Genomic DNA, 19,720 nt, shown 5'->3' with positions numbered 1-19,720 from the left:
AACAAATCCGAGACAAATGACAAGACTGTTGACATCGTGTGGAAGCTGTAGTTATTGCAACCTCGGCCCCATTTAATGTGGTTTCTTTTCAACAATACATTCAAGTGGCGCATTGATATATTTTTCCATTTTCAGTGATCAGAGTTTCCTGAGCTTTTCGATGAAACGCACGTTCTGTTATAGTCACAGCCGTGATTTAACCAGTTTTAGAAACGTCAGTGTTTTCTATCCACACATAGTAATCATATGCATATACTATATTCCTGGCATGAGTAGCAGGACACTGAAATGTTGCGCGATTTTTAACAAAAAGCTGCGAAAATGCGCATGATCCATAACAGGTTTTAAACTACTCCATTATACCAAGTTTGATTCACCTGTGCCTGACTTCCCTGCCACCTACACACACGGCATCAGAATCTCTGACCATAAATATGAAGTCAGCAGGAGTAAGTACCCCAGACATGGAGGTGGAGAAACGCGTCCAAGAGCATACGGAGAAGCTTTACTATCTGGGCGTCGCCATGGATCACGTTGTCTAGAATATGGACCGCTGGGAGAGACAGGGAGTTCTTCCAATGCCTCCACCAGCATAACCGGGGTCTATCCTGAGCGGCCCTTTCCCGCCTGAACCCAGTGGGATCCATCTATCCATGCCGCAGGGGTACGTCGTATGCCAGGGTTTCCTCCTCCAATTAAACCTTTATCTGGCCACGGTCCAACCAGCTCCATCGACCATGAGAAGGGTTTCGCCCTCGTCTTGTGCCTCACCGGGAGAGCACTGGAGTGGGCCAGCTCCATGTGTGAACATAAAAGATGAGGCGTTGGACCATTTTGAGAAGTTCACCCGCCGTTTCCGGGCAGTCTTCGACCACCCACTCGAGGGCAGAGGTGAGCGTCTCTATCATCCGAGGCAGGAGACGAGGAGCGCCCAGGAGTTTGCCCTGGAGTTTAGGACCCTGGCTGCCGGCGCGGGATGGAACAACAGGGCCCTGATCTACCATTACTGCTGCAGTCTGCGCGAGGACGTCCGTCAGGAGCTGGCCTGCAGAGACACCACCCTCACCTTCGACCAGCTGGTGGACCTTCCCAGGTTGGTTTCTCTGGGAATCAAGGCAGCAGGCAGGGAACTCTTGCGTCACCCCAGGTGAGTCGGCACCATTCTCACCCAGAGCCCTCTGTCGCACATATATTTGTGTCTGTTACATTTCCTGAATTTTCCCCTCGTTCCCCTGTTTCCCCTCATGTCCTTGTCAGAGATTGTTAATTGTTATGCTTGTGTTTTATGGATTGGTGCGCGACGGGTTCTAGTACCCACGTTTATTTTGGTTTTGGAGTTTTGTTTTACGTTATTAAACTACTCCATTATACCAAATCTCCTGCTCCTGACTTCACTGCCACCTACACACATGACATGACACAACCTCTCCAAAGTGTCCGAATGTGGTAATTGCACTGTTTTGCACACTGGATGTGCCAAAAAGTTATTGTTAACTATAAAAAATAAATTCCCACAACACCAACCTCTCTCAAACACTGTGGTGGTGTCGGAGGACATACAGGGGATATCCAAGTGTTTTCATCATATTTTTCATGCGCAAAGATATAGTCACTCGGTGGACATTCAATGTTGCCATTATCAACCTAAGGATGAATTTCATACCCCCCATAAAGCTATAGCTCAAACACAGACCAAATCAAACATTATCTTGTAAGATGTATGCTGTTTGGTGAAAACGTTGTGTAAAATAAACATTTTGACTCTCTGGGCTGGTGATGAATAACGGTAGGTCACAGGCAGACAAAGAAGACATCCACATGTTCTGTAGAGTCCAGGCTTTCGGTGTGAATCAACTTATTCCGTGTTTATTTAGTTGAATGTTTTTATCATGTTTACATAATGCTTTATTCATCTTATATGTATATAGAGTACCAGTCCAAATTTTGGACACACCAAGTCATTCCACAGGTTTTTCTTTACTTTTACTATTTTCTATGTTGTAGAATAATAGTAAAGACATCAAAACTATGAAATAACACATATAGAATCATGTAGTAACCAAATACGTGTTAAACAAATTAATATTTGAGATTCTTAAAAGTAGCCACCCTTTGCCTTGATGACAGCTTTGCACAATCTTGGCCTTTTCTCAACTAGCTCCATGAGGTAGTCACCTGGAATTGCATTTCAATTAACAGCCTTGTTAAAAGTACATTTGTGGAATGTCTTTTCTTCTTAATGCATTTGAGCCAATCAGTTGTGTTGTGACAAGGTAGGGATGGTGTACAGAAGATAGTCCTATTTGGTAAAAGACCATGTCCATATTATGGCAAGAACAGCTCAAATAAGCAAAGAGAAATGACAGTCCATCATTAATTTAAGACATGAAGGTCAGTCAATACAGAAAATTTCAAGAACTTGTGTGACGTCGCAAAAACCATCAAGCGCTATGATGAAAATGGCTCTCATGATGCTTCAAAGAGTTCAGGTAACAGAAACATCTCAACATCAACTGTTCAGAGGAGACTGTGTGAATTATTGCTAATAAACCACTACTAAAGGACACCAATAAGAAGAAGAGACTTGCTTGGGCCAAGAAACACAAGCAATGGACATTAGACCAGTGGAAATCTGTCCTTTGTTCTGATAAGTCCAAATTTGAGATTTTTGGTTCCAATCGCTGTGTTTTGTGAGACGCAGAGTAGGTGAACAGATGATCTCTGCATGTGTGGTTCCCACCGTGAAGCATGGGAGATGAGGTGTGATGGTGTGGGGATGCTTTTCTGGTGATACTGTCAGTGATTTATTTAGAATTCATGGCACAATTCACCAGCATGGCTACCACAGAATTCTGCAGCGATAAGCCATGCCATCTGGCTTGCGCTTAGTGGGACTATCATTTGTTTTCAACAGGACAATGACCCAACACACTTCCAGGCTGTGTAAGGGCAATTTGGCCAAGAAGAAGAGGGATGGAGTGCTGCATCAGATGACCTGGCCTCCACAATCACCCGACCTCAACTCAAATGAGATGGTTTGGGATGAGTTCGACCGCAGACATCTGCTATCTGAGCAGCTAACCGATCGCTGCAGCTGTACATAGTCTATCGGTAAATAGCCCACCTAATTTGACCTATATCATCCCCATACTGTTTATATTTATTTAATTTTCTGCTCTTTTGCACACCAGTATCTCTACCTGTACATGACCATCTGATCATTTATCACTCCAGTGCTAATCTGCAAAAATTGTAATTATTCGCCTACCTCATGCCTTTTGCACACATTGTATATAGACTCCCCTTTTTTTCTACTGTGTTATTGACTGTCTATAACTTCCGACGCCGACAGAGATGGCCGCCTCGCTTCGCGTTCCTAGGAAACTATGCAGTTTTTTGTTTTTTTACGTGTTATTTCTTACATTAGTACCCCAGGTCATCTTAGGTTTCATTACATACAGTCGAGAAGAACTACTGAATATAAGATCAGCGTCAACTCACCATCAGTACGACCAAGAATATGTTTTCCGCGACGCGGATCCTGTGTTCTGCCTTACAAACAGGTCAACGGAATGGATCGCATGCAGTGACTCCCCAAAAAACAACTTCGTAAAAGAGGGAAACGTAGCGGTCTTCTGGTCAGACTCAGGACACGGGCACATCGCGCACCACTACCTAGCATTCTTCTTGCCAATGTCCAGTCTCTTGACAACAAGGTTGATGAAATCCGAGCATGGGTAGCATTCCAGAGGGACATCAGAGACTGTAACGTCCTCTGCTTCACCGAAACATGGCTCACTGGGAAGACGCTATCCGGGGCGGTGCAGCCAACGGGTTTCTCCATGCATCGCGCCGACAGAAACAAACATCTTTCTGGTAAGAAGAGTGGCGGGGGCGTATGCCTCATGACTAACGAGACATGGTGTGATGAAAGAAACATACAGGAACTCAAATCCTTCTGTTCACCTGATTTAGAATTCCTCACAATCAAATGTAGACCGCATTATCTACCAAGAGAATTCTCTTCGATTATAATCACAGCCGTATATATCCCCCCCAAGCAGACACATCGATGGCTCTGAACAAACTTTATTTAACTCTTTGCAAACTGGAAACCATTTATCCGGAGGCTGCATTCATTGTAGCTGGGGATTTTAACAAAGCTAATCTGAAAACAAGACTCCCTAAATTTTATCAGCATATCGATTGCGCAACCAGGGGTGGTAAAACCTTGGATCATTGTTACTCTAACTTCCGCGACGCATATAAGGCCCTGCCCCGCCCCCTTTCGGAAAAGCTGACCACGACTCCATTTTGTTGATCCCTGCCTACAGACAGAAACTTAAACAAGAGGCCCCCACGCTGAGGTCTGTCCAACGCTGGTCCGACCAAGCTGACTCCACACTCCAAGACTGCTTCCATCACGTGGACTGGGACATGTTTCGTATTGCGTCAGATAAAAAATATTGATGAATACGCTGATTCGGTGTGCGAGTTCATTAGAACGTGCGTTGAAGATGTCGTTCCCATAGCAACGATAAAAACATTCCCTAACCAGAAACCGTGGATTGATGGCAGCATTCGTGTGAAACTGAAAGCGCGAACCACTGCTTTTAATCAGGGCAAGGTGTCTGGTAACATGACCGAATATAAACAATGCAGCTATTCCCTCCGCAAGGCTATTAAACAAGCTAAGCGTCAGTACAGAGACAAAGTAGAATCTCAATTCAACGGCTCAGACACAAGAGGCATGTGGCAGGGTCTACAGGCAATCACGGACTACAAGAAGAAACCCAGCCCAGTCACGGACCAGGATGTCTTGCTCCCAGGCAGACTAAATACATTTTTTGCCCGCTTTGAGGACAATACAGTGCCACTGACACGGCCTGCAACGAAAACATTTAAACGTGTTAACCCTCGCAAGGCTGCAGGCCCAGACGGCATCCCCAGCCGCGCCCTCAGAGCATGCGCAGACCAGCTGGCCGGTGTGTTTACGGACATATTCAATCAATCCCTATACCAGTCTGCTGTTCCCACATGCTTCAAGAGGGCCACCATTGTTCCTGTTCCCAAGAAAGCTAAGGTAACTGAGCTAAACGACTACCGCCCCGTAGCACTCACTTCCATCATCATGAAGTGCTTTGAGAGACTAGTCAAGGACCATATCACCTCCACCCTACCTGACACCCTAGACCCACTCCAATTTGCTTACCGCCCAAATAGGTCCACAGACGACGCAATCTCAACCACACTGCACACTGCCCTAACCCACCTGGACAAGAGGAATACCTATGTGAGAATGCTGTTCATCGACTACAGCTCGGCATTCAACACCATAGTACCCTCCACACCATAGTACCCTCCAAGCTCGTCATCAAGCTCGACCCCGCCCTGTGCAACTGGGTACTGGACTTCCTGACGGGCCGCCACCAGGTGGTGAGGGTAGGCAACAACATCTCCTCCCCGCTGATCCTCAACACGGGGGCCCCACAAGGGTGCGTTCTGAGCCCTCTCCTGTACTCCCTGTTCACCCACGACTGCGTGGCCACACACGCCTCCAACTCAATCATCAAGTTTGCGGACGACACAACAGTGGTAGGCTTGATTACCAACAACGACGAGACGGCCTACAGAGAGGAGGTGAGGGACCTCGGAGTGTGGTGTCAGGAAAATAACCTCACACTCAACGTCAACAAAACTAGGGAGATGATTGTGGACTTCAGGAAACAGCAGAGGGAACACCCCCCTATCCACATCGATGGAACAGTAGTGGAGAGGGTAGCAAGTTTTAAGTTCCTCGGCATACACATCACAGACAAACTGAATTGGTCCACTCACACTGACAGCGTCGTGAAGAAGGCGCAGCAGCGCCTCTTCAACCTCAGGAGGCTAAAGAAATTTGGCTTGTCACCAAAAGCACTCACAAACTTCTACAGATGCACAATCGAGAGCATCCTGGCGGGCTGTATCATCGCCTTGTACGGCAACTGCTCCGCCCTCAACCGTAAGGCTCTCCAGAGGGTAGTTAGGTCTGCACAACGCATCACCGGGGGCAAACTACCTGCCCTCCAGGACACCTACACCACCCGATGTTACAGGAAGGCCATAAAGATCATCAAGGACATCAACCACCCGAGCCACTGCCTGTTCACCCCGCTATCATCCAGAAGGCGAGGTCAGTACAGGTGCATCAAAGCTGGGACCGAGAGACTGAAAAACAGCTTCTATCTCAAGGCCATCAGACTGTTAAACAGCCACCACTAACATTGAGTGGCTGCTGCCAACACACTGTCATTGACACTGACCCAACTCCAGCCACTTTATAATGGGAATTGATGGGAAATTATGTAAATATATCACTAGCCACTTTAAACAATGCTACCTTATATAATGTTACTTACCCTACATTATTAATCTCATATGCATACGTATATACTGTACTCTATATCATCGACTGCATCCTTATGTAATACATGTATCACTAGCCACTTTAACTATGCCACTTTGTTTACTTTGTCTACATACTCATCTCATATGTATATACTGTACTCGATACCATCTACTGTATGCTGCCCTGTACCATCACTCATTCATATATCCTTATGTACATATTCTTTATCCCCTTACACTGTGTATAAGACAGTAGTTTTGGAATTGTTAGTTAGATTACTTGTTGGTTATCACTGCATTGTCGGAACTAGAAGCACAAGCATTTCGCTACACTCGCATTAAAATCTGCTAACCATGTGTATGTGACAAATACAATTTGATTTGATTTGATTTGATTTGACTTGTTAATTGTTTACTCCATGTGTAACTCTGTGTTGTCTGTTCACACTGCTATGCTTTATCTTGGCCAGGTCGCAGTTGCAAATGAGAACTTGTTCTCAACTAGCCTACCTGGTTAAATAAAGGTGAAATAAAAATAAAAAAAATTCTAATCTACTGTACATCGACATTGCTCGATCTAATGTTTATATCTATCTTAATTCCATTATTTTACTTTTAGGTTTGTGTGTATTGTTGTGAATCATTTTTAGATACTACTTTACTGTTAAATACTACTTAACTGTTGAAGCTAGGAAAACAAGCATTTCGCTACACATCTGCTAAATATATGTATGTGACCAATACAATTTGATTTGATTTGATGTATGCTTCACCATACAAACCGAAATGTAGGTAGCAGCCATTTTGAAATGAGGTCATCGGCTCGGCCTGCTCTTATACATTCATATACAGTATAGTAAGTCATACCAGAGACTTTAAGGCACAAATCAATAGCCAAGATACTCCGCTTTCTGCAGACACCCTGCTTCTGCAGATCGTTCTCATACCAGACTGAATCAAAAAAATGTAAATCAAATAGGGTCCTTTACATTTAAGAGGATAAACTACAAAGATAGAGCACATTTTATATTCAGGGTCAGAAATGTAGCCCTATGGATTATAACTCAAAGGTCATGTTCCCCAGGTGGAACAAATGTGAGGTTTATACCAAGACATGAATGAATAGGGAAGAGGGATAATGTCAAAATGAAGACACAAGCAGACATGTGTCACAGATCTATCTGTAGTTGGCTTGAGGAAGGAGTAGCCCTAAACCACAGATCTAGATTAACATTGTCCTACCCCCAATCCTAATAGTTTCTATTAGAGGGATGGAAAAATATCTGATCCTGTGTCAGTGGTTAGGGAAAACTCAAAGATAACAGAGCTGTGTGTATAAACCAACCTCCACTTTTTACCCGAGGACATAAACAGAATCTAATCAATACTCTACTTCAGTCAATAGGGCCACTAGACAATCTGTTGGTTTTCTAAGGAACCTGTAAGATCATGATTACTCCTTATGTCGTCGTAAACGTATTTGAAAAGGCTCATAAATTCAACAAAATTGCACCTTCTTAGCTATCCATTTTTTATAATTCAGAATAATAACTAGAACCTAGAATAATTTGATGTGGTCTTCCCGAGCACAAGAGTGGCAAAAAGGAAAGTTATAGAAAATTGCTTTCAAAGTAATCGAAGGGGATTCTATCTAGGTCATCCTCCACAATACAACCCATTGTCCTAGGAGAAACACTCAAAGCACGACAGGAGAACAAGCTAGTAATACTTTAAAAGAGACAGAGGCAGCAACAAAGTGCAGCTAACCTCTCCCACTATTTCAGAACCACAGAAAGCTGAAAATATGAGCATGTTGAGCAGAGAGCATCCCAGCTGTAGAGCTTACAGGGTTTACACTATATTTCCGCCCTGCGGGAATCAAATTAACATAATAAAAAAAATCCCATATACATCTGTCAGTTTAACCTCTATAGGATCGGTGTGTCCCCCATGGAACGGTTAAGCTAACGTAGGCTAATGTGATTAGCATGAGGTTGTAAGTATCATGAACATTTCCCAGGACATAGACATATCTGATATGGGCAGAAAGATTACATTCTTAATTTAACTGCACTGTCCAATTTACAGTAGCCATTACAGTGAAATAATACCATACAAGTGTTTGAGTAGAGTGCACAATTATGAACTTGAAAATGTATTAATAAACCAATTATGTACATTTGAGCAATCTTGAAACAACATTTTGAAAAGATATGCAATGGTTCATTGGATCAGTCTAAAACTTTGCACATATCCTGCTGCCATCTAGTGGACAAAATAATACAATATGGCCTTTCTCTTGCATTTCAAAGATGATGGTACAACAACAACAAAAACGCATGTTTTTTTCTTTGTTTTATCTTTTACCAGATTCAATGTGTTATAATCTCCGACATTAATGTCTCATTTCCACAAACTTCAAAGTGTTTCCTTTCAAATGGTGTCAATAATATGCATATCCTTGCTTCAGGTCTTGAGCTACAGGCAGTTAGATTTGGTTGTCATTTTAGGTGGGAAAAAAATAGGGGGGGAAATGGGGGGATCCTTGTGAGGTTGCACTTCCGCATCTGGGGTGAAAGATGATAGAGCTAGAGTGGTGTTTCTCAGACCATAAGACATCCCCAAAACTATTATGGAAAGATGAGACTATCTACGACCCCCACAAGTGTCCGAAACTGCTTGGTTTGTTTCTCAAGCAATCCCGGAAGTCTTGCGAGGTTGCGCCTCTGGGTTTAGAAACTCTGTGGTTAGATTTGGGTCATCTTCAACAAAATTGCTTTCACCCATAAACATAGAAATTTCATGCGATATAAAGATGGAAAATTGTCATTCTATCTTCCTGATAAAAGCATCCCATTCATGAAGAAGTATTGATATTCTGCTCTTCTTTTACATTTCTGAATGAAATCTGCAGTAGTTTTGAGATCATTACCATATGCTTGGTATAACCTACTTTTGGTGCCTATTTTCTGTAGGCATTATACAGTATATCCAAGTCAGTAACCAGGGGCTGTCTATGCTTTTTCACCTTTATATCTATGTGAATAAATGTGGCTAGATTGAAAGAAAGGTGCAAAACCAACATGAGATTAAAAAGAAGTGCATTATGTTTAAGTGTTATATTTAATTTAAGAACTGAATTAATACTTTCCTCGTGGTACGCGCTGGATGGAATAATGTTGTGTAGCTTTCTGAAGTGATTATGTAGGCTACTATAAGAAATCACATGGACTTCAGCACTAAACATACATGTTGCATGACTAACTTCAGTTTTAATCATAGCTTGTTACAGCCCAAGCCTCTCCTGATCATCATATTCATACTGCAAAGGAATGAGTGATTTAAAAAAAAAAATAACACTGTATGCAAAGACAAGATAATAACTTTGATAGATAAACTTGTTAGGGGCTAGTACGTCCCTTGAGGAGCCAGCCTCAAATTGTAATCATTTTTTCTGGGTGGCGTTGGAACTAGGCCCGTTTCCATGGCAACATGGGTGTCTGTGTGTGTGCGTGTGTGTTGTGCGTGTGTGTGCATGTGTGCGTGTGTGTGCGTGTGTGTGTTTTACTTACCCTGCGGTCTTTCTCCAGACGCTGTCTGTGCCGAAGGCTGCGTTTGCTCCTCCTCTGAGGGGTGTCCTGGGGGTAGAAGTGAAAAAGGCCCTCTCCAAAGGGAAGCTGGAAAAGAGAGAAAATAATTGTGTGAGACAAGGAAAGAAAGAGAGAGGGAAGGATTGAGTGAGAAAGTGTTGGAGAGAGAAGGAAGGTAGAGAGTGGGAGAAGAAAGAGATGAAGTTATGGAAAGAAAAATGGGGGAATGAGAGAGCGGTTGATGGAGGCACAGAGAATGATGGAGGAAGGAGACAGGTGAGAGAGGAAAGATAAAGCAATGGACCGAAATATATATAGAGAAAGTAATGGAGTGAATGGCAGAATGGCAGAATGGAAAGAGGGGGAGAGAGAGAGAGAGAGAGAGAGAGAGAGAGAGAGAGAGAGAGAGAGAGAGAGAGAGAGAGAGAGAGAGAGAGAGAGAGAGAGAGAGAGAGAGAGAGAGAGAGAGAGAGAGAGAGAGAGAATCACTCCATTCTGTGGAATCACATGGTCTATTTTAAGAAAGTGTGCACTGCTGGAATGAACTACCATAAATCACAGAGGGAAGAAATGAGATGCATGGTACGAGCAGTGCCTAAGGCTCCCTAGTAAGATTAAATACCTCCATACGCTGTAATAAAGGCTGGGATGCCAGGTCACAGTTTTCAATGAAACACAGTCTAATGTGCCTGTCTGATCTATGTGAATCAGTATGTTTATGCAGCTATGGTAATGTATGGTTACCATGGTCCACTGCACTCAGCCATCGTACAATACAGTAAGACTTGCAGTAAATAGCCGATGTGAGAGGATGTTCAAGAGTAAATCCTGGCTTCCCTTTTCACAGGATGTTATGTACATGTTATGCTGGTGATTCAAAGTAAACATTGGGGAATTGGCTTAATGTGTGTGTGTCACTGCACAGATATTGTTTAATGGTGTGTGTGCTATGGAGACAAACATAGCTGGATATTACATAATCTAGAGAAGGTGTATGTGTGAAGCAGTGAAAGAGTGGATGAAGGGGGATAGCCTACTGTATGGAAGTGTCTACAAGGAGAAAGACTAGCAAGCAGACACTTTCAGAAACCAGTTAGAGATTCTGCCATTAAACCTCAGTCAAAACAACACACATTCAGTATCTAATCATCCCTGTCAAACTACACATCAAGTCTTCAGTAGCCAAGAGGGACATGCCATTATTTTGAATGCCGAAGTGAGAATTTTAATTCACAAAACCACAGTAACCTCGATTTTTATGCTTCGCCTCAATGCCTTGCTCCCCAGCCAATTGCACCCACGCTCTTATTCTGACATCTGACAAGGCAGTTCAGTCAGGGGGATCATTTTTCCTGTTGAGACATCAATGGCTGCTTAAGGTGTTTGATGTGTGGTGACAGGGCCTGCATTCACTGGGCTGTTTAAGAGCATTGGGCCAGTAACCGAAAGGTCGCTGGTTTGAATCCCTGAGCCAACTAGGTGAAAAATGTGCCCTTGTGCAAGACCCTAATTGCTCCTGTAAGTCGCTCTGGATAAGAGTGTCTGCTAAATTACTAAAATGATAAGTATAAACTGCCATGTCTGAAGACAAAGTATTCTGCTGGTTTCTGATCAAATTGTTTTCTTACATTGAGAATTCAGTGAATTGATTTATGATAAAGTGTATGAAGAGTATACAGACTTTAGAAACGGACTCTTATTTAGATCATCTTGCTGACCTGGACAATGCTCGGTCTAAATGTATGGAACAAACACATAAATGCAGTGTAGGCGTACTTGACACCTTGGCATGTAATTCCAAAACAAAGCACTAGCGCACAAGCAATTGAACATGTGTGTGCAATATACACTCAATGAATGGGCTCAAGGATAAGAACATACTCAGGCTTTCACATAGCAAGTGAAAGGATCTTCTGTGGTCTCACGTTATTTGGATAATCCGGTCTTTCCATACGTAGATGCTCTACAGATGGTGATACGGTCAACAAACTATATTTTGATAAGCAACTGCTTGCTAAGATTACGGTTAGGGTTAGGTTTAGAATAAGGTTAAAGGCTAAGGTTCGGGTTAGGATAAGGGTTAAGTTTAGGGTTAGGATGAGGGTTACGGTTAGGGTTAGTAGACAGTTAGTTGAAATGTTACTGATGGTCTGTAGAGCATCTACAGATGGACCATCCCAAAGTGTTACATATTCTGTTAGCAGGTGTGCGTGTGTGAGAACATAGTGACCTCATCAGAATCCTTATGTTTATTCCTTGGTTAATATCTGTATGTTTATTCAACCCTGAAGAAGGCACTCTGTGCCGATACGTTGGTTAGGTGTACCCATTAAATTGTTGAGAGCATATTCAGAGGGTGAAACTTTCTTTCTTTCTTTTTATAGTTACCCTCCGTTAGTCAGTAACTCTACAACATTTTTTGGGTGTGTGTCAGCTCAGGAAGCCTAGAGTGTTGGGCCCATAACCAAAAGGTTTCTGGTTAGAATCCCGGAGCCAAAAAGGTGGATAAATCTGACTTTCTGACCTTGAACAAGGCAGTTAACCTCCAACAACTGCTCCCTGGGTGCCGATGACGTCGATTAAGGCAGCACCCCGCACCTCTCTGATTCAGATTGGGGTGGTCTAAATGCGGAAGACACACATGCCGTCCCTGGGAGGGATGCGTCACTTGAATGGGTTGAGTCACTGACGTGATCTTCCTGCCTGGGTTGGCGCCCCCCCCTTGTGTTGTGCCGTGGCGGAGATCTTTGTGGGCTATACTCGGCCTTGTCTCAGGATGGTAAGTTGGTGGTTGAAGATATCCCTCTAGTGGTGTGGGGGCTGTGCTTTGGCAAAGTGGGTGGGGTTATATCCTTCCTGTTTGGCTCTGTCTGGGGGTATCATCGGATGGGGCCACAGTGTCTCCTGACCCCTCCTGTCTCAGCCTCCATTACTTATGCTGCAGTAGTTTATGTGTCGGGGGGCTAAGGTCAGTTTGTTATATCTGGAGTACTTCTCCTGTCTTATCCGGTGTCTTGTGTAAATTTAAGTATGCTCTCTCTAATTATCTCTTTCTCTCGGAGGATCTGAGCCCTAGGACCATGCCTCAGGACTACCTGGCATGATGACTCCTTGCTGTCCCCAGTCCACCTGGCCGTGCTGCTGCTCCAGTTTCAACTGTTCTGCCTGCGGCTATGGAATCCTGAGCTGTTCACCGGACGTGCTACCTGTCCCAGACCTGCTGTTTTCAACTCTCTAGAGACAGCAGGAGTGGTAGAGATACTCTTAATGATCGGCTATGAAAAGCCAACTGACATTTACTCCTGAGGTGCTGACTTGCTGCACCCTCGACAACTACTGTGATTATTATTATTTGACCATGCTGGTCATTTATGAACATTTGAACATCTTGGCCATGTTCTGTTATAATCTCCACCCGGCACAGCCAGAAGAGGACCCGGCCACCCCTCATAGCCTGATTTCTCTCTAGGTTTCTTCCTAGGTTTTGTCCTTTCTAGGGAGTTTTTCCTAGCCACCGTGCTTCTACACCTGCATTGCTTGCTGTTTGGGGTTTTAGGCTGGGTTTCTGTACAGCACTTTGAGATATCAGCTGATGTACGAAGGGCTATATAAATAAATTAGATTTGATGTTGATTTGATTTCAGTTAAATGAATGCAGTTATGCAACTGACCTGTAGCACCCTCTACAACCACTGTGATTATTATTATTTGACCTTGTTGGCCATCTATGAACGTTTGAACATCTTGGCCATGTTCTGTCATAATCTCCACCCGGCACAGCCAGAAGAGGACTGGTCACCCCCTCAGAGCCCGGTTCCTCTCTAGGTTTCTCCCTAGGTTACTGCCTTTTTATGGGTTTTGTCCTAGCCACTGTGCTTCTACATCTGCATTGCTTGCTATTTGTGGGTTTTAGGCTGGGTTTCTGTATAGCACTTTGTGACATCAGCTGATGTAAAAAGGGCTTTATAAATACATTTGATTGATTGATCGATTGATTACAGTGTTTGACAGAGACCTATATTTATGAACTGACAACAACTATATTTTTAGGCTGAGGCTACAGGTCATCAACTAACTAAATTAGTTTTCAATGATGTCTTGAGTGGGCAGAGTCCTCAAGGATGATCCCAGTGGAACTGATGTTAGGCTGCTATTAGCCTGCCCTAATTCACATAATCTATTCAGGCCACATTTATAATTTCCAAAATTACTGGGGACCAAGAAATATACTGGCAATATGGTGGCAGTTTTGGAACAAATGTAACTGATTGACAGTTTCAGTGATAGCATTCGAAGAAAATGTTAGATTACAGCAGCAATTTAGGCTCAAGACATATTTATGTATCGAATATGAAGATTGGGCGACATAAACCGATAAATTATGTAACCAAATAAATGATCGAGATCAACTTAATTGACGGTCGTCTGAAAAACAAAACAAATAGGCCTAGGCATAATTCAAATAATATGCTATAAATTAAAAACATGTAACTGAAGTCAAAACAAATATTTATGTTTCTAAAATAATAGCCCAAATAATATGTATAATATTCTAGGCCATTTAGAAAAGAAAAATTACAATAAGAATATTCTTTTTTTCAAGTGGAGTTGAGCGTCAAAAACTGGGCATGTTCATCAATGAAAATCGAATTAGCCTACATAATCCTAATTTTCTGCACATAATAGCCTAACGTTACGATTTACCTTCCGGGAGCTTTGAAACCCGTGCTCCGTTGCAAGTTGGTGCGCTTCATCGTGTGCGCCTTCATGCAATTGAACCAAGAGATGATTTGTAAATATCCCTTCCTCCGTGGCTTGTGTTGCAAGAACCAGCGAGTTTAGTAATATCAATCCAACTGCTGTCCCATATCTGAGAGATCCGAGCATCATGTCTGGCATGTATCAGGGTGCCTGTCGGAGTGAATTCTTCGGGCGGGATGCTCCTCTGAAGAGATGTCGGAATCAGACCTTTTGGGGATACATCTCCTCGGCTGCTGAGGGCTAGTGGAAGTTGTACCGTCCTTCGGGTTTTAGCGTCTCTTTGCTGTGTGGGCGATGCTACGAGACCAGTCTACGGGTGGTTGTGTTTCAGACCAAACCTGCATCCTCAGCTCTCTCTCCTTCTTCATCTATCATTTATCAGCTCCTTCGTTCAGGTCCTCTCCGCGTGACGTTCCACCAATCGGCGCCGGCGGGTGTGTCTCCCTCTTCTCTTCCTCTCTCTCAGCTCTTGCGAGTCTTAGTGGAGAGGAGTAGGACACTTCCAGGACACCGGAGAATTCCTTCTCTGGTCAGATTTGGTGGTGAATACCTAAGTAGGAAAAGTCTGGTAGGAAATCCCTGAATAGAAACACCTACATCAACTAGTTCTACATGGTCCTCCATCCACTTTGTGAATGATTCCTTGCTTTATTTGACCCCTGGTGTGCAGAAAATTATACCAGTGTCCAAGTACAGTGCCAGGCATAAACATTTGCTGCATCTTAGTCATTTAGCAGACGCTCTTATCCAGAGCGACTTACAGCTGCAATTACAGTTAAGTGCCTTGCTCAAGGGCACATCGACAATGTTTCTCTTAGTTGGCACTGGGATTTGAATCAGTGACATTTCGGGTACAAACCCAACACTCTTAACTGCTAGGCTACTATCCCAACACTCTTAACTGCTAGGCTACTATCCCAACACTCTTAACTGCTAGGCCAACCCATATAGACTTTGTAGCCTTGGTTATAAAAAAGGTAGTGCCTCAATTATTTGTCTTATGCACAAGTATGTAGACTGTAGCCTTTACTTGAATGGACAACATATTTTACTGCAATATGGTGAAGGGCTGTGGTCTCTATGTGAGCAGCTGGTTCGTAGAAACAGGGAACATGGCAGCTTCTCCTGCAGCTGAGCACCAGAGAGGGAGGAATGAAAATGGTGGAACAGAGAAGAGAAGACTGTAATGAGAGGCAAAAGGATACAACAACAAAAAATATGATCAAATTTGTTTTTATGAAATACATAGCCCATCTGGTATCAAAGTTCTTTGTAGATATCAGTGCAAGTACTTGTGGAGGAGATTTGGGAATGTGTGTTTGGGATTGGGCTCCCAGATACAGACGGATGATATTTCCCTTTCTCTCTGCTTGCTGTGTGATGGGTCCCAGGCTATATCTTCTGCTGTGTGATATGAACCACAACTGATCATTCAGCTCTCTAAAGTGGGCATTGATTCTAGGTCTGGACCCAAAACAAACCAGGGTACAGGTCTTTGAGTCCATAACACAATGCCATGTAGACAATTCATTGCAATGACAAGATGATGTGAATCATATAAAACCAGCCATGAAAATGTGGTTGTTTTCATTACATGTCATTGAAAGGAGGCTTGTCGGTCGATAGAGCATATCAGGTCTTTGACTCTTTATAGCCCAGAGCAGACAAAATGGTGCTCCTTTGGCCTTGCATTGGAAACAACAAGAGAATGGAGACAATGTAAGGAGCTTGCAACATCACAACAAACAGACAAAGCAATCTTCTCACCATATCTTGCACATTATTCCAGAGCTGTGTTCTACACGACATGCCGTAGATCAGCGACATCCCACACTGCTTTATAATTGGCCACATCTTACAATGTGACTGCCCATGGAAAAGTCGATTTTCTCAAAGAGAGAGCATTATCTGCTGAGCATGTTTGGGGATATTTGGAGTTGAGCGCACGCCGAATGGCGATTGGTTTTCATGCTCTGCAAGCTTACCCGATGATTACTTCTCTCATTACAATTCGCAGACACAATCTTAAATAAGGACAAGCCGAAATGTGTGTCATGATTCTCAATTGAATGATTCCATGATATCTGTAGCAGTATTTCTCTCAGGTACAGTGACCTCATCCCAAAGGTGTAGGCTATCTGAGAATCAACACAGAGGAAACCAGACATGTGTCATCTTGGACTGCTATAATCTTATTTCTTTGATTTTCTATTACATCATCACACAGGTGTTCTATCGATCACCTAAAGTAAAGCTGTGGCAATTACAGTAGATACCATTAAAAAGCAACATATCACATAAAGGTTGGCATGATGGATCATGAAAAGGAATACCTATGCAGTATTGTCCTAGACAGGGACTGGCCTGATATCATCATAGGGAAATAACTAGATCCTACAAATGTTTTTATTTTATATATATATGTATATATATATACAGTATAGGATCTTCTCCGTTAATCAGTGTTTCCATCATCCCTACAGACTCCCTCCCACACACCTGCCTTTTTACATTGGTGAGACAATGATTTATTTAGCCAGACAAGATAAGCCTCCTGTCACGACTTCCGCCGAAGTCGGTCCCTCTCCTAATTTGGGTGGCGTTCGACGTCACCGGCCTTCTAGCCATCAGCTGATCCACCTTTCATTTTCCATTGGTTTTGTCTTGTCTTCCCTCACACCTGGTTTCAATCGCATCAATTACATGTTGTGTATTTAACCCTCTGTTCCCCCCCATGTCCTTGTCCGTAATTGTTTATTGTGGTGCTTGTGTACGTTATGCTGGTAGATACCGGGTCTTGTTTGACCCATTCATTGATTGTTCTGTTGTCCGGTGGTTTTAATGTTTATTAAATGACACCGTTGTAAATCAGTTTTTGCTCTCCTGCGCCTGACTTCTCTGCGGCCAGTACGCACTCCGTTACACCTCTTTACTTCTTCCTGCGGCAAAAACTCCCTGCTTGGTTTCCTCATTGATTGATGTTCACTTCCATTTTGATTGGCACATCCTCTGTTACTATTGGTCACACACAAGGCACATCAGGCAGCTGCAAGCCAGTGTTGACAAACCTGCCAGGGAGAGTACAGTGCATTCTGTTTTGTAGGTCTGAAATAGCAACTCTTTGACTCTTTTGTCCCACAAAATGTCAGTCTATGTCTCATTAAAAGACTGAATCGATGAATGAAATCCCTTAATCCTTTCATTAAAAAAGCTATTTGATTATAATGACAACAATACAGTGTTCAATTAACATTGCGTGGGGGTGTTCATTCATGTCTAATCAAGGTGAAGATAAGACGTCATCCCCATGGATGCAAAGCCTCAGTCACATAACACATGACAGCCTAGTTCTCTCATCTTTCTCAAATCCTCTCTCATGCCACCCCTAGAAATACATTTGTTTCTGAGGATGACGTCAGTATACCATGACCTCTTCTCTAGGTAGGACAAATGGCTTTCTCTTACTGTGTGTGATGGTTACATGTACTACAATGGCTTGATTCAATCCATTGCGATAAAAAGCGCTGAACTACAGCGTGATAGAAATGTAAAGGCAACGTTCCTGGCTTCCCACGTCAGCGGAGATTGCGTTCACGGTAAACGTTGGGTATTTTGTCTCAACCGTTACATTTCAATCGCACTATAATACTGAACTTCAGCTCTACGGATTGAATCGGGCCCTAAGTCTCAAAAGGCTCTAATTTTTCGGAGACCAGCTGAGCTGGGAGGCTAATGCAGCCTTCCCCAGAAAACTCAGTCCTGTGAATAACCTCACCACCTCAAAGAGACGTTTTATACATACTGAAGCATGCATAAAACATGCCAACGATGTCGTCATAGAGAAGATAATGCAGAACATATAATGCTATCTAATGACTGAGTCATCAACTTTTACTGTTCCATTAGAGTGCATTGTATGAACATTGCAAGGTTATAACCCTAGCCTATTAACTGGGTGTAGCCTCAACACGGCCCAAGTCATTCCAAAAAGATCATACAACTTGTATGAGGTCATTGAAATGTTTGTACGTGCGTCTGTGGTGTGTGTGGGGGGGAAGTCTCACCCTGGCAATCCTGGCCTTCGATCGTAAGGAAGAGCACTGCCCCAGACCTGCACCACACACACACACACACACACCGTAAACACACTACACACACACCAAAACCCCTGCTGTTGTTTTCAAGACTGGAACCCTCCAGGTTTGACCTTTCAGACAGGCTATAGATTGTTTTAAAAGAGTCAATCTGTAATTGGTACACACAGTCATTTTTTTAAAGGAGCAATCTACAATTGGTACACACATTTTTTTACTTTTAAATGAATGATATTGTTACAGTCATAGGTCACACGTGTTCATGTCTGCTATCTGTGTACTGTATCCTATCTGGGAGAGTTGTTCTCCGACTGAATGAAGGTGAAATTATGCTCGCATGGCAGTGCATGATGGTGGATAATGTCCCTTTGTGCTAGAGTTACAGCACCTGCCTGTAGAAGTGAGGGTATATAAAAAAAAACTAGATTTGTGTTAGTATACTACATTGTCATGTGATATTGCGCCTTCTGTGAGTATTAGTTGTCATCTAAATGGGATGCTATCTCTAGATGACATAACGCTCTAGTAAAACCATAACAATATATCCCCACTGACTCGTGAAGAATATAACTTAAAAATGCCTCCATTCAACTGCCGTAACCCATCAGCACACAAAATATGAGCTTTACTCCATTGTTTGTTAACAATGCAATTGTAAACAAACCATATATAGCCTCAAAACACAGTTGAAACTATAATTTTTATTTCATGGATGGTCAGTCCTCAAATACTTAGCTTTGTCTATGAATTTGACATTTCTCCAGTTCCATCTCTCAGTGTTTAAGCAATATACTAGTGGGTTGGCCAATTGTTTGAACTGCAGACTGACACTATTTTTAATATATATATATATATATATATATATACACATATTTATTTCACCTT

The 19,720-nt window shown here is 42.9% G+C and overlaps 1 protein-coding gene across 1 annotated transcript in view; it reads right to left on the bottom strand.

Annotated features, from left to right (window-relative positions):
- The window catches only part of pcsk2 (proprotein convertase subtilisin/kexin type 2), a 75,155-nt gene extending 60,034 nt beyond the window's left edge, over window positions 1-15,121 (bottom strand). Inside the window, exons 1-2 of the mRNA XM_035754340.2 lie at window positions 14,685-15,121; window positions 9,963-10,067 (exon numbers count right to left, since the gene is read on the bottom strand). Coding sequence (XP_035610233.2) covers window positions 9,963-10,067; window positions 14,685-14,879 — 300 coding nt within the window. The 5' untranslated portion in view covers window positions 14,880-15,121. The remainder of the gene's footprint in view (window positions 1-9,962; window positions 10,068-14,684) is intronic.
- Window positions 15,122-19,720: the final 4,599 nt, after the last annotated feature.

Source organism: Oncorhynchus keta, chromosome 36, assembly GCF_023373465.1.
Source record: "Oncorhynchus keta strain PuntledgeMale-10-30-2019 chromosome 36, Oket_V2, whole genome shotgun sequence".
Classification (NCBI taxonomy): domain Eukaryota; kingdom Metazoa; phylum Chordata; class Actinopteri; order Salmoniformes; family Salmonidae; genus Oncorhynchus; species Oncorhynchus keta.
Note: the sequence above shows the minus strand (reverse complement) of the source record. Positions and strands in the feature narration are given on the sequence as shown.